The 13556-nt window shown below is 40.6% G+C and overlaps 1 protein-coding gene across 2 annotated transcripts; it reads right to left on the bottom strand.

Annotated features, from left to right (window-relative positions):
- Positions 1-557: 557 nt before the first annotated feature.
- On the bottom strand, positions 558-13291 carry LOC112566539 (insulin-like). 2 transcript variants are annotated; one of them, XM_025242765.1, is made up of 4 exons: positions 12912-13291; positions 3455-3620; positions 1701-1855; positions 558-1347 (listed from the first exon to the last, which is right to left on the bottom strand). In XM_025242765.1, exons 1-4 carry the CDS (start codon positions 13074-13076, stop codon positions 1129-1131), a joined length of 705 nt encoding a protein of 234 aa, XP_025098550.1. In that variant the 5' UTR covers positions 13077-13291; the 3' UTR covers positions 558-1128. The 2 variants fall into 2 exon arrangements, with proteins under 2 accessions (XP_025098550.1, XP_025098551.1); XM_025242766.1 differs by lacking the exon at positions 12912-13291 and adding an exon at positions 5072-5327.
- Positions 13292-13556: the final 265 nt, after the last annotated feature.

Genomic DNA, 13556 nt, shown 5'->3' with positions numbered 1-13556 from the left:
AGCAAAATATTTAGCTGTGCGATTCAAGCTATTGAAAGCATTTTCTCTTTCTGTCTTTCTGTGTGCGTGTGTGCGATTAGCGATACACCAGCTGTATTTTCTGTGTTCTTGTATTTACCTATCCAATATTACAATGTGAAAATAGCTTTAATGTTGTCCAGTTTGACTCTTAACTCACGAGTAAGATATTTTCTGAGCACTTCGTGTAAGAGAGTGATAACCACCGTTCGTTGATACAAAGAAGTTTAAACTTACACGTTTGCTATTTTTATGTAAAGTTTCATTGCTCCACAGCCATGGCTGATGATAACAGACCCAAAACTGACTGGAACACAGTGTCCACTCCTAAAGACTGTCTCTAGAACCATGCTTGCAAGGATGCCTTCAGGAAAGAAATCTGTCACATCAGGAATAATGCTTTGCAAACGACATCTTCAGACTGTTGTTTCTGTTTCAGATGTGACTATTCTTTAAGCACTTGTATCACCTGCCAGGATACCTTGTCTGGGGACATGAGCTGGACACCTTTGCAAATTTCTCGCTTCTGGAAAGGCGCTTTCTTCCATATTGGTCACCAAACTTCCTACCGTGCAGGAAGTTGCTTTCCTCTTGATCGGTTAAGACGATGAGCGACGTCGATGCTCCACGCATGCTCAGTGATTTGATCGGATTTCCTTAAGTTCAGCGTCTCTAAGCCCTCGACACGATCTTCGTTCGTGAATTAACAGCTTCTACCGTCATCCTGGTATTCTTCAGTGGATTCGTTGAATTATACAACACTAAGACATTGCTTATACGACTAATGACTGCTTCTTGACAGCCGGGTACAACAGTTTTGAGTTTCGGCTAAACAGTCACACAGCAATGGGGTAGTCTTCACAAGAAAGGCGTGGAGACTTGGGTGGTTGGGGGAAGTGGGGTGGATGGGATGGGACAAGCACGACTCAAGCGTAACACACTGCAATGTCAATATGGCTCTAGAAGGCACTGGTCATCGTCTGAGTGAACAGCGCTTACTCAGTGCCTCGATGTACAGGGGAGACAATGTGTGCGACAGACTTTTGGTCTTTGACGAATACAACAAGCAAGTCCCAGCAAGTGCTTTTGTGTGTGTGAATTGTGTATCAATTATTTGAAAATAAGGGGACTTCGTGTTGGCCGACTGTTCACGGGCAGGTAGAAGAACTGTTTGAAGTTCGAGCTATTTCGCCAAGATGGACCGCGGAACACCTCCGCTGCCGGTGAGTTGGAGCCAGGGCGAGCAGTGGCTGCTGTGGTCTCTGGTGTCGTCGTTGTGGATGCCATTTGAGGCCCATTAAGCATCGAAATGAGGTAAGAACGCATATTCTGCACATATCATCATCATCATCATCATCATCATCATCATCATCATCATCATCATCAAGTAATTTTAATCATGACAACCGACATCGATTCTTACCGTTGCAGGCACCGTAGCAAAATAAAAAAATACAGACGCAAAAACTAGATAAATAAACATGAAAAGATAGAAATTTAAGATAACAACTAACTCATTTCCTCTCCGTCTGTAAACCCATAAACAAATTATTACCCAGACGAAATTATATTAAGCACCGTTAAAAATAACCGTCAAACAGCGAGAGTTAATGAGACGTTCGACAAAAGTGAACTTTTACTACAGTTTAAGTAGCTAGATTGCGTAAAAGCATCAGCCTTACTTCTGATGCCCCCTCGACTGAAGAGGCGCAGTAGCTCTCGAGGATCTGGATGGTGCAGGGCCCTTGACGACAACACTCGTCAGCCACAGACCGACCTTGCCGCACGCCCGCCATCAGGGAGCGCGGCTCTCGTCCTGCTGTCTTTGTGTCGTCTGCTGCAAACCACAGGAAGTAGACTTCTGTTCACATAAATACCTTTCGTCATCATTTCCTTCTTGAATAATATGTCGTTAATTGTTTCTGCTCTTATTTAGTTACTTAAAGCATTTCAAGTTTTTTTTTATTATTAAAAAAATCAAAGACAAGGTTATTTCAAAGTAAAGTTATAAGAATGAGAAAGAAAAGAAAGCGGAGAAAAAAAGGAAGCCTTCATTTGTCCAACCTTCAGCTGTTTATGATAAGGGGGAAAGAGAGTTCACTCCTTCCTTCTATATAATATATACCCTTGACAAGCTAAACCACTACCTTGACTACCTGTGTCATCTTTAATCTCTTTCCTTACAAAATAAAGTTCCTTTATGTATCCTTTATATATCTGCCACTCAGTATACTTTTTTTTTCCTTTCCCCCTTTCCCAGGTTTGTCCCATTTATTCCCATCCCTCACACTAATCATCGTGCCACCTACACCCCTCTTTCCCAGTTTTCTCCCCTTTTCATTTAAGTAACAGAGTTTTCGGTCACTTGGCAATGCCAGCCGACAGAATTATTATCTGCCATCTGTCGAGCTACCCTAAGTGTCGCTGCTAACCCTGGAAATAACAGAGAGCGCTCCGACATTTGTCTGCTAAGTAGGCTATCGTGTGACAGAGAGTGAAGGTCGGTGTCTTCCATGTCGAAAATTAATGTGATCTTCGTCTGCATGCTTCGGTTTTCTACTGCCTCAGTAGGTCGCACACAAAATTTCGGTGAGACAGCTGTCTCTTAACTGTTCCACCTTGTAGTGCAACTCAGATATATATAACCTTTCTAACCACAGAAGTAGTGTGAGACTATCTCCTACATTCTATGCCCACTCATGCATTTATTCCTGTGCTCGTGAAATAAAACCTCTAAAAGTTTTTAAGTTTTAAATATAGTAAGAAAGAAAACTTCGTTTTTAAAAAACAAAGTTGAAAAAAAAGTCGGAGGGTTTGCGAGGCGCAGAGACCTGTCCGAGAAAGAGAACAGCCAGGGGAGGGAACTCTCCTCTACTCTCGTCGCTTTTTCTGAACAAACACACTAAAACCAGAAGAAGGGGGATCTCGTTCCTGCCTCTCAGGTTAACACTAATGGTCTGGAGCAAAATGGGGTTTTATTCTGGGATCAGATCTGTTTTGAGCCTGATCAAGGAAGGTTGTTGCGTCTGCAGCAGTTTGTTAATATTATATATAGTATCTATAGTATACAAAGTTCACGAACAGTTTCATTCCTTGTCTGTTCTCTCTCTCTCTCTCAGACACACGCACGCACACGCTTTATCTTTAGAAAGGTGTCTTGGCTTTATTAAAAGTAGGTAAAAGGAAAAACTGATGGGCACCTGATGATATTACCTCACATACAAACCTGTCCTTACACAATATGCGTACATACCTATATATATATATGCATCGGTTCTTTGGCACTAGTGGCCGAACAGGTACCTGATGATATTACCATATCGTCAGACATGTCACTTGTATGGATGTAGTTATGGACACATGCAGCTGTAGGTACATCGGTCATTGAGGCATGACTGATCCTCCACTCAACCATCCACACAGACATACACCGTACCTGATCTCTTGCGCCAGTTGAAGCCGGTCTGTCCGCACACCATGTCCAAGGTGTCGGCAAGCTGTTGGCCACACAGACGCCGTCCAGAGGGTCTGTCAGGATTTCCTCCAGAGTGAACATACGTCGCTGCTAACATCGCCAACAGCGTCACCACCAGCGTCTTCATCTGTGAGACACACGAACACGTGATTATCAGGTGCATCAACAGCAGCTGCATCGAACAAGGGAGGACGATTGAGCAGTCCCCCCACCGGCTACTTTCTTCTATTCCTTCCGTCCGTCGTTCTTAGTCCACCGATTTAGTACACAAAGGTTTGCACCTGGCGCTTGCCGGAGGCCGGTAGCTGTACGACGCCGTTAGACATGAAAAGGTCAAGATGCTAGGAGTGGGGACTTGACTATGTAAAGGGTTGGGGAAAGTCGGGGAAAAAATTCTCTAGAGATGGATGAGCGAGAACGCGATTAATGCGATGTGAATCTGTGTTGCCCCTAAGTACTTTTTCATTCCGAAAGTGCGAAAAAGGCCAGTTTTTAACAGTTTATAACATAAAACACATTAACTTTACATTGAAGGAGATGTCTTCTGTGGCACGAGGGTAATTTAAGTATCGCAGAATGGTTTATCCAATCGTCACGTCCGTCACTTCTGGGGCAGGACTTACAGGAACCCACTGCATGACCCCTAGTGACGTGTACATGCGTGCTGTGGAGGGTGGGTCACAGGGTTCACCCTGCTCTGATTCAGTGCTGGATAGAAAACAGAAAGGTAGGAGTGTTTTATGTGAAAAAAATGTTTCTGTGTGTTTCAAAGTAAATTTTCATCGTTATTTTATTCCCGCAATTTTTTTCTCTCTTTTCTTGTTGCAAACAAATCCCGTAGTTCTTCCAGAAAAAGAGTAATACGGATTATTTGGTTGATATAGAGATCTGCTTGTTTTTGAAGTCGCATGTATAGAACCATCGGTACATGTATATATATATTTTGCAGTAATTTAGAACGGCCTTGCTGAATTCCCATTTGTGGGTTTCCGTTAACATCTTACTCCGGTTACAGTGTTATATATTATGTTTCATGTGGCTTTTATTTTTTTCTGTAATTAAAGTGCACCTTATGGCTTATTCTGCTGATTGAATCCTCCCTAGTTCCTGTGACAAGGAACAATCAGACACCCAGCATCTCTAATAACAACATTACGAAAGATGAAGAATAAATGGTAAAGAAAAATAACGAGGACTGTTTGTTGGACATGCAGCAATAAGCCACCACAGAAATGTGTCATATTTTTTTGGTGTAGAATGACAGGATGAACGAATGAATAATAAGTAGGAAGGAAGAAAGAGTGAATCGAGAAAAAAGAATGAGCAAACGAATTGAGCTAAAAAAGAAAATAAAAAAAAAAGGCGAAGGGGTAAAGACAGAGGAGAAAAAAAAGGATAAGAAAAATGAAAACAGAAAACATGAAGGGGTGAGAAAGGAGGAAGACCCGAAAAAAGAAAGAAGAATGGAAAGAAAGAAGAGAATGAATAAAAAGAAGGCAGAACAAATTAATTAAGGCACTGCTTTGTAGAAGTGAAGAAAGAAGTGTTTTCCAGTCTGCAAATATAAAGGCGACTCACACTCCGCTGCTCAACGGTATTGCGTTGCTACTTGCCCCGCTTCCCGCAGCTCGTGTCTTGAACAAAACGCGGCAAGAATTAGGAGCGCGTGTCCCCCACGTCACTGGCGAGGCTGACCCCTGGGTCGTGCCCTCGTGACACGGACTGCACTAGTTTCTGTTAGCCCCAGTTAGTTCCCTGTTAGTCCAGGCATACGTCACGTTATCGGAATACCAGCTGCACTCGGCCGCCGTGAATCGTCATCCATCTTCAACGCCGGATGTGACGTATCCCCGTGAGCACAGATTCGGACATCTCGTCTGTCGGTGCGTTTGTTTGATCGTTCGTAGTGTGTTCTTCTGTCGGGCTTTTTGTCATTCTGTCTTTTCATTTTTTTTAAATTTATTTTTAGTTACATGAAAGAATTTTTTTTTCGTTTCTGTGCACCGTGATTGGTCGTTTCAGGTCCCAAGGCAGGCTTGGCCCTGTTCTAATGCACGTGCACACACACACACGCACACTTTGTTTATAACCACCCCCACTTATCCAAAAACATTCTGCCGAAAAATAAGGTCAGTAAAGGCTTAAAAAGAACCAGCCGCCATTTTCTTTCTCGTTAGGTTTCTCGCTGAAGGCGATGTCACACGGGCGGTACCGAAGTGAAAGAGGTTTGGGAAAGAAGTCAAATCTTCTTGGACTCAAATGGTCCAGCGCCGCAAGAAACTTCTCTAATCTTGCCTCTACATAATGTAACTCTAGAAACAAAAAAAAACATAAACTACATCATAGCAAGAACTTCCGCTCACAACCTCAGATCCCCTTCTTGCGTAGTTTGTCTCGTTCAAAAGTTTTTCTTTGACATAGTGAAGTTCTTTATAGCAAATTCTTCGTCCGCACTTTCCCCCCTTTTAGAGAAACCGGTTGAAAGTATTAAGTGCGCATGCGAAGAAAGGCTGACTAGAAACCATCCACTTGGCCAATCAATGCTCGTCTCAACACTATTCGCCATTTTACTCTTCAAAACTAAATGTTATCTCGTGCGTTTGACCATGGTTTTTTTTTTCTATCCCAAGAAGCAAGTGAAGCAGACAAGGACTACACTAACAGTTAGCCTTATTACTCCTTCTCTCTTCCACAATTTGGCATGGAGTAATTTTGAAACCCTGGAATAAATAAAATAAATGATAATTTTGATACACAAATTATTACTTGACTTTTGTGAGCACTTTCCAGCATAGCATTGTCATTGTATTCATATCCTTTTGTGTCTATATTTTCGAATGAAGTTATCATTTAAACTGGTTTGTAGGGAATCAAATCCACAAGGTATACAATGTTTTTTTTAGCGTAAATCAATTGTGATTAAAATTGTTTTCTAACAACCAGACTGTGTTCATGAAACAGATCACACTGGAAAACAATAAAGAACCATTTCCACAGATTGCAACACTCCAACACGCTGCCGCGAATGTCAGAAAGTAAACAAAATGAAAGAAAGCTGATGTCTTGACTGTAAATGTTGTTTTCAAGTACCGTGTGGCGGGACCTTAACACAGCAAACACATTACCGGGGGCAGGCGGGTGCACTCAAGGCACGCAGTAACTGCGGCAGACCCAGTCTCCGGACAGCAGATGGAAACAGAAGAATATATGCGTCTGTTGGATAAGCACACAGACATTTAAATCCTGGTAGGAGGAGAAAAGTGGACAAACATAATACAGAAGGTTAATTGTCGTCTAAGGATTTGCCGGACACATGTAGAGCCTCAGAAATCTCAGCTCCTAACCATCAAACTACAACCCGAGGACATTTTTCTCGTTCATAGTGTTCTAGTTTTTCTTTAACTCTCGACCTTACTTGTCATCATACAAACAAAAAAAGCACTGAAATTTTCAGTTTCTTCCAGTGCACATCCACTTTTTTGTTTCATATCTAACTGTTTTGTTTCGTCAGCGATGTTCATTTAAAGACTAAAAGTTATTAAAGTGAACACTCCGTGTCTGCGTGCTTACATGTCTATGTACATGTACGTATGTGTGTGTGTCAGAGAGAGAGAGAAAGGGTGACATAATTCAGTAACCTTCACATGCCTGCACGTGGTTTCGAAATATTTTATAAAGAAAACTTATACTAAGACAGCATCCTCCCCTCTCCCCAAGTAAGTAGTAGTAAGTAGGTGCTGTCTCTTCGCCTGACAGAGTGACGCTCGCGGACCAGATCACCGTTCCTAGTATAGAGGGAAGATGAACAGTGACTGTGTGGTGTTGCTAACCACCATACCACTCTCTTTCTCTCTCTCTCATATGGCCAGATGTCAATAAAGAGTTCGAGTACGTAGCTGATAAAAAAAATATTGAGTCACAGGTAATATTTTAGGCAAAGTAGGCATCAACATCGACAGTCTCTGTCACCTCCCGGCAGAGGCGGTTTTGAGCCGACTGATTATTTGTATTTGAAACTGCAGAATGTCTAGTGTCCCTAATGATGCCATAGATGTCGCTGGCTGTCTGCCTAGGCTGGCGCTGATCTCCAGGCTTTGCTTTACGACATTGATACTTTGTCTGAATGTGTTCAAAAAAGTTAGCAAACTCTTGTCCTGCCGGCTAACCATTCTACAGACTGCAATGATGTGACTGTTATGCCGCCTCTGCCGACCTGTTCTTTCACCTTTTTTCTTAGAGTAGTACAAGGGAATGAATGAATGGAAAATATGCAGGTGCTCGAAGTCGGACATGTGCGGAGTGAGAGAGAAAAATTGATGCAGAGACCAGAAATGGCGGATCACGTGAGTCACCGCCAAGAGAGAGAGGAAGAGCTCGGATGTCACGATTAATCACCGGCGTACGAAAACAGTGCTTGCATTATAAGGCTACCAAATACATTACATGCGCTCCAGACATTTCCGGTGCAAAAAAATAAAAACTACTCTCAGCTTGTCACAAAGAGACCATGCAATGGAGAATCAAGTCTCTCCTCTTGTGAAACTTCAGACGACAAGCAGCTTTGATGTACTGTACTCGATGGAGAGTGGTCAGATAACATGCATCCTACCTGAAGAAATACAAGTTGGCAAGAGATCTTCTATTTTAGATAACACAAAAATAGATGAGATGGAGGGCGACAAATTTACGAAAGCTGAACATAATACTCTTAAAGCATTAACAAAGGTTGAAATAGTGCAATGGTCGTGTTCACAATACTTTGACAGTAATCAGATAGTTCGTTCTCTCTAGGGTATCTGCCTTAGGCATGCTGATGAAGAAGAGCCTTTACTTGTTCCCACTTCTGTTACTATGCATTAGTCTAAATCAGACATCTTACTCATGTAAGCATCATCAACTGTTTTTACAGATTTGTATTTATTCTTATTGTGTACAGCAGTTCATCGTTGGTTACTTGCAAGTCTATTGCCCTCATGAGTCTTACAAGCTATGACTACGAAGACAAGTAGTTTGTACCTTTACTATTTTATGAAATATGCGGCCACTGGTGGTAATAATCTGCACTATATGCACCACTTTGGTGTAAGGTTTTAAGGCTCGAGCTTCTATTATACAGCTGCACCTCTTTGATACAACTCTTCAAGGTTCGCATATCTTTTGTTTCTTAGTTCTATAGTTGCACCTCTTCAAAAGCTCGAATGTCTACGAGTTGTTTGCTCTATAGTTATACCTCTTTGTGCTATCAGTCTAGTTCTGACAAGACCCTAGGTTGTATAGGGACGACCAGTTTTGTCAGCATTTTATTTTGTGTCGTCTTTTAATCAATTCATGTTTTTTCCAAAGCACACATTTGCAGATTTTTACTTCTGCTGGTTATCAACAATTTTGACATGCTGAGGAGAAACTACTTTGACGGTTGAGCGGTTTAGATAGTTTTGATAATATCACATCTTATTTTCAAGAAGCAATAATAAAAATTATGAATATTTGGAAATTTAAAAAGTCGTATTATAATTTGCATTACAACAAAGAAAGAAAAAAATACAAACAGATTTGTTATATTTCACTCACTTTTCATTCTTTACTAACCCCAACAATATAAAAACTCCGGTTATCCTCTGGTAAAGGAATCTTCAGAATCATTTACCTAAGAGTAGAATATTTTTAAAATGGGAAACAGTAAGGCTGACGCTTTCTCCATGCTGGATCTGTGATTAAATTATTCAATATCAGGGAAAAAAGAAACACCATTAGGTGAAAATTAAGTTCTTAATATCACTAAAAATATTACACTCCAATTTACGAGTACAAGGTGGGTGGCATCTGAATGTGGTTTTGGGTGTATCGATATACGTTTGTGTGCGCGTGTCTGTCTCTCTGTTTGTATGTACGTACGCACGCACGCATGCATGCGTTTGCGTGTCTGTCTAGTGTCTAATGTGTGGATAAGTCTAGTGCTTGTTTGCAAAACTCAACAGTTCAAGATAAAACATATTTTTCACAGCTTCATCCGAGTTTACTAAAAATGGCGTTCAGTGTGGATTTATGCAGGAATAATTGATTTTCGACCCTCACAGCCTCATTAATCTTTTTCCCAAGAAGCCCCGAAAAGGGATTGAAATAAATCTAATTTCTTTGTGGCTTGTAATTTTGTATTGTATAATATTAGTTATTGTATGTTATAAATCGTGAAAATTCACGCGAATGTAGTGAGTCCTTAAAGGTCAAAGGCGCGGTGGGTGGAGTGCGGAAAGCCTCCACCCTTCGACTTCAATATCTCAAAACCAGAAATTGTTCTGACAAGTGTTCTCGCTCGCCTTTTCTGGTGTCTCCGTCACCAACAATCTCTTATCATTGAGCAGCCCACTTTTCGACTTTGTAAAGGGAGTGTTGACACGAAATAAATCGTGATGAAGCCGTGTTGTTCGCACATTCCACCCACCTGCCTCCTCACTACACTTCTAAGGCGAGCTTCACACGATGCGTCTAGCAATCGAATTAAACCAGACCTGGGCAAAGGCCGGCCCGCGGGCCGGATCCGGCCCGCCTCCTGTCTCTGACCGGCCCGCCCGCTGGCCCGCCCGCCAGTATTTATACTATATATACAGTATTGGGTAAAACTGAGTTAACTATATTAGTCCGGCCCTCTAAAACCATCCCAATTTTTCATGCGGCCCCTTGGGAAAATTAATTGCCCACCCCTGAATTAAACAGATGGGCAGAAGACTTTACTACCCAGATATTTCACCTCAATCACATGTACGACACGCAACGAGAAAAATATATTTGTTTGCACCCTAAAAGATTCGAGCCCAGGTCTACCGCAGTTAAATATTTTCTGTGATGCAGTCGTACCGTGTGAACCGCACTTTAGATCTTTGTCTGAAGCCTGTGCATGCAATCCAAGGTCTACCAAACTTAAATCCATTGTATCTTTACATTGTTTGATGTAGTCTCATCTTGTAAGTCAGGACTTAGCTCTTCCTCTATAGACGGAGTACATCCAAGGTCTGCCAAACTTAAATCACTTTCTTTAGTTTGAATTAGTCACATGTTGTAAAGCAGGCCTTAAGAAGGTAAAGCCCAGGGATTGTCAATAACACAAGATGCTGAGAAATGTCACCCAGTACACTAAACCCTAACTACACTTGCTGTCAGTAATTTATTTTCTCTTGGGTTCTGCCGCAGGCGCAGCATCACCAAGGTTTCTGTCGTGCGTGCTTCTTTTCTCTCGTCACAGGTTCACTTCAACTGTATTTTTCTGTATTTCACATTTCACAGGTAGAAGTAGCAGTCAGAAGACTTGCAGACATGTCAAACGTTTGAATTTTGATTAGTTATGATAAAGTTTATATCATTTTATGTTTTCTAAAGTGGGAAGATTCTGTTAAGACCATACAGTGATTTCTTATCTGTTTACTCCATCTATCGTGTGATATGCACTCAGTATCCTGTAATTTCTAAGAATATCTTATTTTACAATTTATAACATGACAAGCTGGAAAAAACATGTCACCCTCTGTGTTATTTAACACCTCGCGATACCATAATAATGATAACAATTTATGGTGTATTTCCACACAGCTCAAAGGCTTTATTGAGAGCTGGAATAGTTTTCTCTTCAGAAAACATATAAGCTGCACTCGCCCTGTGCAAAACCAAAAAGTGAAAACTCAGACAGCTGTCATAGACCTTTAGCAATAATAACAACAAAAATTAAAAAGTCAGTAATATAAAACAACAACTTTATTATTCTTTCATTTCCTTCTTGTACCGGCAATACTGATGTGCAAGTGTTTTCTATTTAAAAAGAGCTACCACTGTTGTCAGCAATTGTTAACTAAATAAGAATAATTAAGTGCTTGCTGCTTCTCAAAAATAATAAACTGTGTTTTTTGTTTTCTCCATGATAGACCCAGTGTTTGCTGTTTGTTAGGCATGAAAAACTTTTTTTTTCCTTACATATGGTGTGTTAATAAGAGTGCGATCAACTTGATTTTTATCCATGTTTACATTTTCGTTATTTTAAGCATTGTAAACAAGTTTTTTTGCTGTTTCTTACTCACAATAAAATGTGCTTGCTTTATTTTACCTACCTGTACCTGCAAGGTATTCATGCATGATAAATCTGTACATGTTCTCTTTCATTGTAAATGTGTATCTTCTTTCAAATGCATTATAAATATACATTATTTCATTGATTACGTTTAAATAAACTTGATTAATAATTGTTTAGTCCGATAAACGCATGTTTCCACTTTCTCATGCATCTTAAATATGTGTTTTTCTATTTTATTACATTATGTAAGTAAGCGCGTTTAATAGTTCTTATGCATAATAAATGTAACTTTGATCAATCATGATAAATGTATCTGCATGACTAAGGCTTGTTGTTTTCATTTATTACATAATATAAACATGTTTAATGTTTTAGCATTTATTTTGCATGATAAACATGTCTTCATACTTTCTTAGGCATGATGAGCCAAGTCAATCTTTCTTAGGTTTAGTTTGTGTGTAATGAATCGAGGAGTATGCCCACTTCAACGGGTATATTCCTCATTACCAACCAGTATGTAGACTGCATTAAGGTAGGCAATGACATTTAAAGGACCTCAGTACATCCCTTATTTTATAAATGTACATATAAACACTTTCGTTGTAATGGTTATTGCCAATGGGAGACCGGAACCACACATTTGTGGCCTCTCGGATTTGAGCTTTGCGTGCGTGCTTTAATATCATAGGCTTTCTATATAATTATATATACATAATGAATAGGCTTCTTATTCACGCAGACTTCGGTAAAAAGTATCTTATACTGAACCCAACCCGGTAATTAACAAAACAAAAAACAAAAAAAAAATACAAAAAACAAACAACGTAATTTGTTTAAGAAAGACCATTGAATTGATTTTCAGCAGGGCAGATATTTCCGATTAAAAAAATGTCTCCAAAACATTTGAATAACTGTGGAACGTTACACTTCATAAACTCTACATAGAAGGCAAAAAACAGTTAACATACTATAATGGTAATGAAAATGGTAATGCACAATCGCCAACGACACCGCAAGTAAGAGAAAATAGCCAACAACCGAAACTGGAGGTAATCAATGCATTTAAACTCACGACGTACCCAGAAGTAAACAACTTCTCAATTACCTTCATACCCTGAGTAATCTTGTTCATAGAGTCGAGGAGAAACTAGACTATGCAAGCCACTTCTTATAGTCGTGACTGCTCTAGACTCTCTTTCTGAGCCTAGAGTAAACCTAAAATCTTCCAAATCCTACCTTCCTCACTTTTAAGAAGGGAAAAAAGGAGACATGAACATCGGTGTCAACCTGTGCAAGGTGTGCGAGATCAAAGCTCGCCGCCAAGGTCGATAATGAAGAGTGACGTGACATACTGCTTACCTGCAACTGTCCGGGTGTCATCGTCGATCGTCGTGCCATTGTAGTTCTCGGGTGGGTGTGTGTGTGCGAACAGCTCGCTCGAGCGCAGGGACGTCTACTGTGGACGGTCTGACGGTCGGACGGCCAAGCGGCGCGGATGGCGGGAGGAAGAGACGGCAAAGCCATATCTTGTCGGACTAATATATCCCCTCTCCCCCTTCCACCCAACACACTCACACTTCCCTTGTGAACAGGTGAACGAGTACAACAGTCCAAGCGCGTGCATGTTTGCCTGGCGAGGTGAAGGGGAGGAGTTTGCTGGCTGATGAACAGGTGTCACTCGGTCCACACCCGTACAACTTTTTTTTTAATCTTTAATGCTGTGTTACCTTGGAGACGCAGTGAACCATTAGTCCTACTGAATATCAGGGTTACGTTTGATTAATTGCTTGCTTGATTTATTTATGTAGTAAAAGGATCTTCCTGGTACTTTCCTTTAGGAAATGTCACATAAAATCTGCTCAAAAATGGAGAAACATTCTTAAACCAGATTAAAATTGTCTCCTGTTAAAAAGAATTAAAAGGGGATGGAGACAACAAAGGACAACTTTTCTAGTTTGAGATAAACACATTTCCACCAATAGCAGCTGAGAGTTTTGTGTACTG

The sequence above is a fragment of the Pomacea canaliculata genome, linkage group LG6 (assembly GCF_003073045.1).
Source record: "Pomacea canaliculata isolate SZHN2017 linkage group LG6, ASM307304v1, whole genome shotgun sequence".
In the NCBI taxonomy this organism is placed as follows: domain Eukaryota; kingdom Metazoa; phylum Mollusca; class Gastropoda; order Architaenioglossa; family Ampullariidae; genus Pomacea; species Pomacea canaliculata.
The sequence above is the reverse complement of the archived record's forward strand: the minus strand, read 5'-3'. Positions and strand labels throughout refer to the sequence as shown.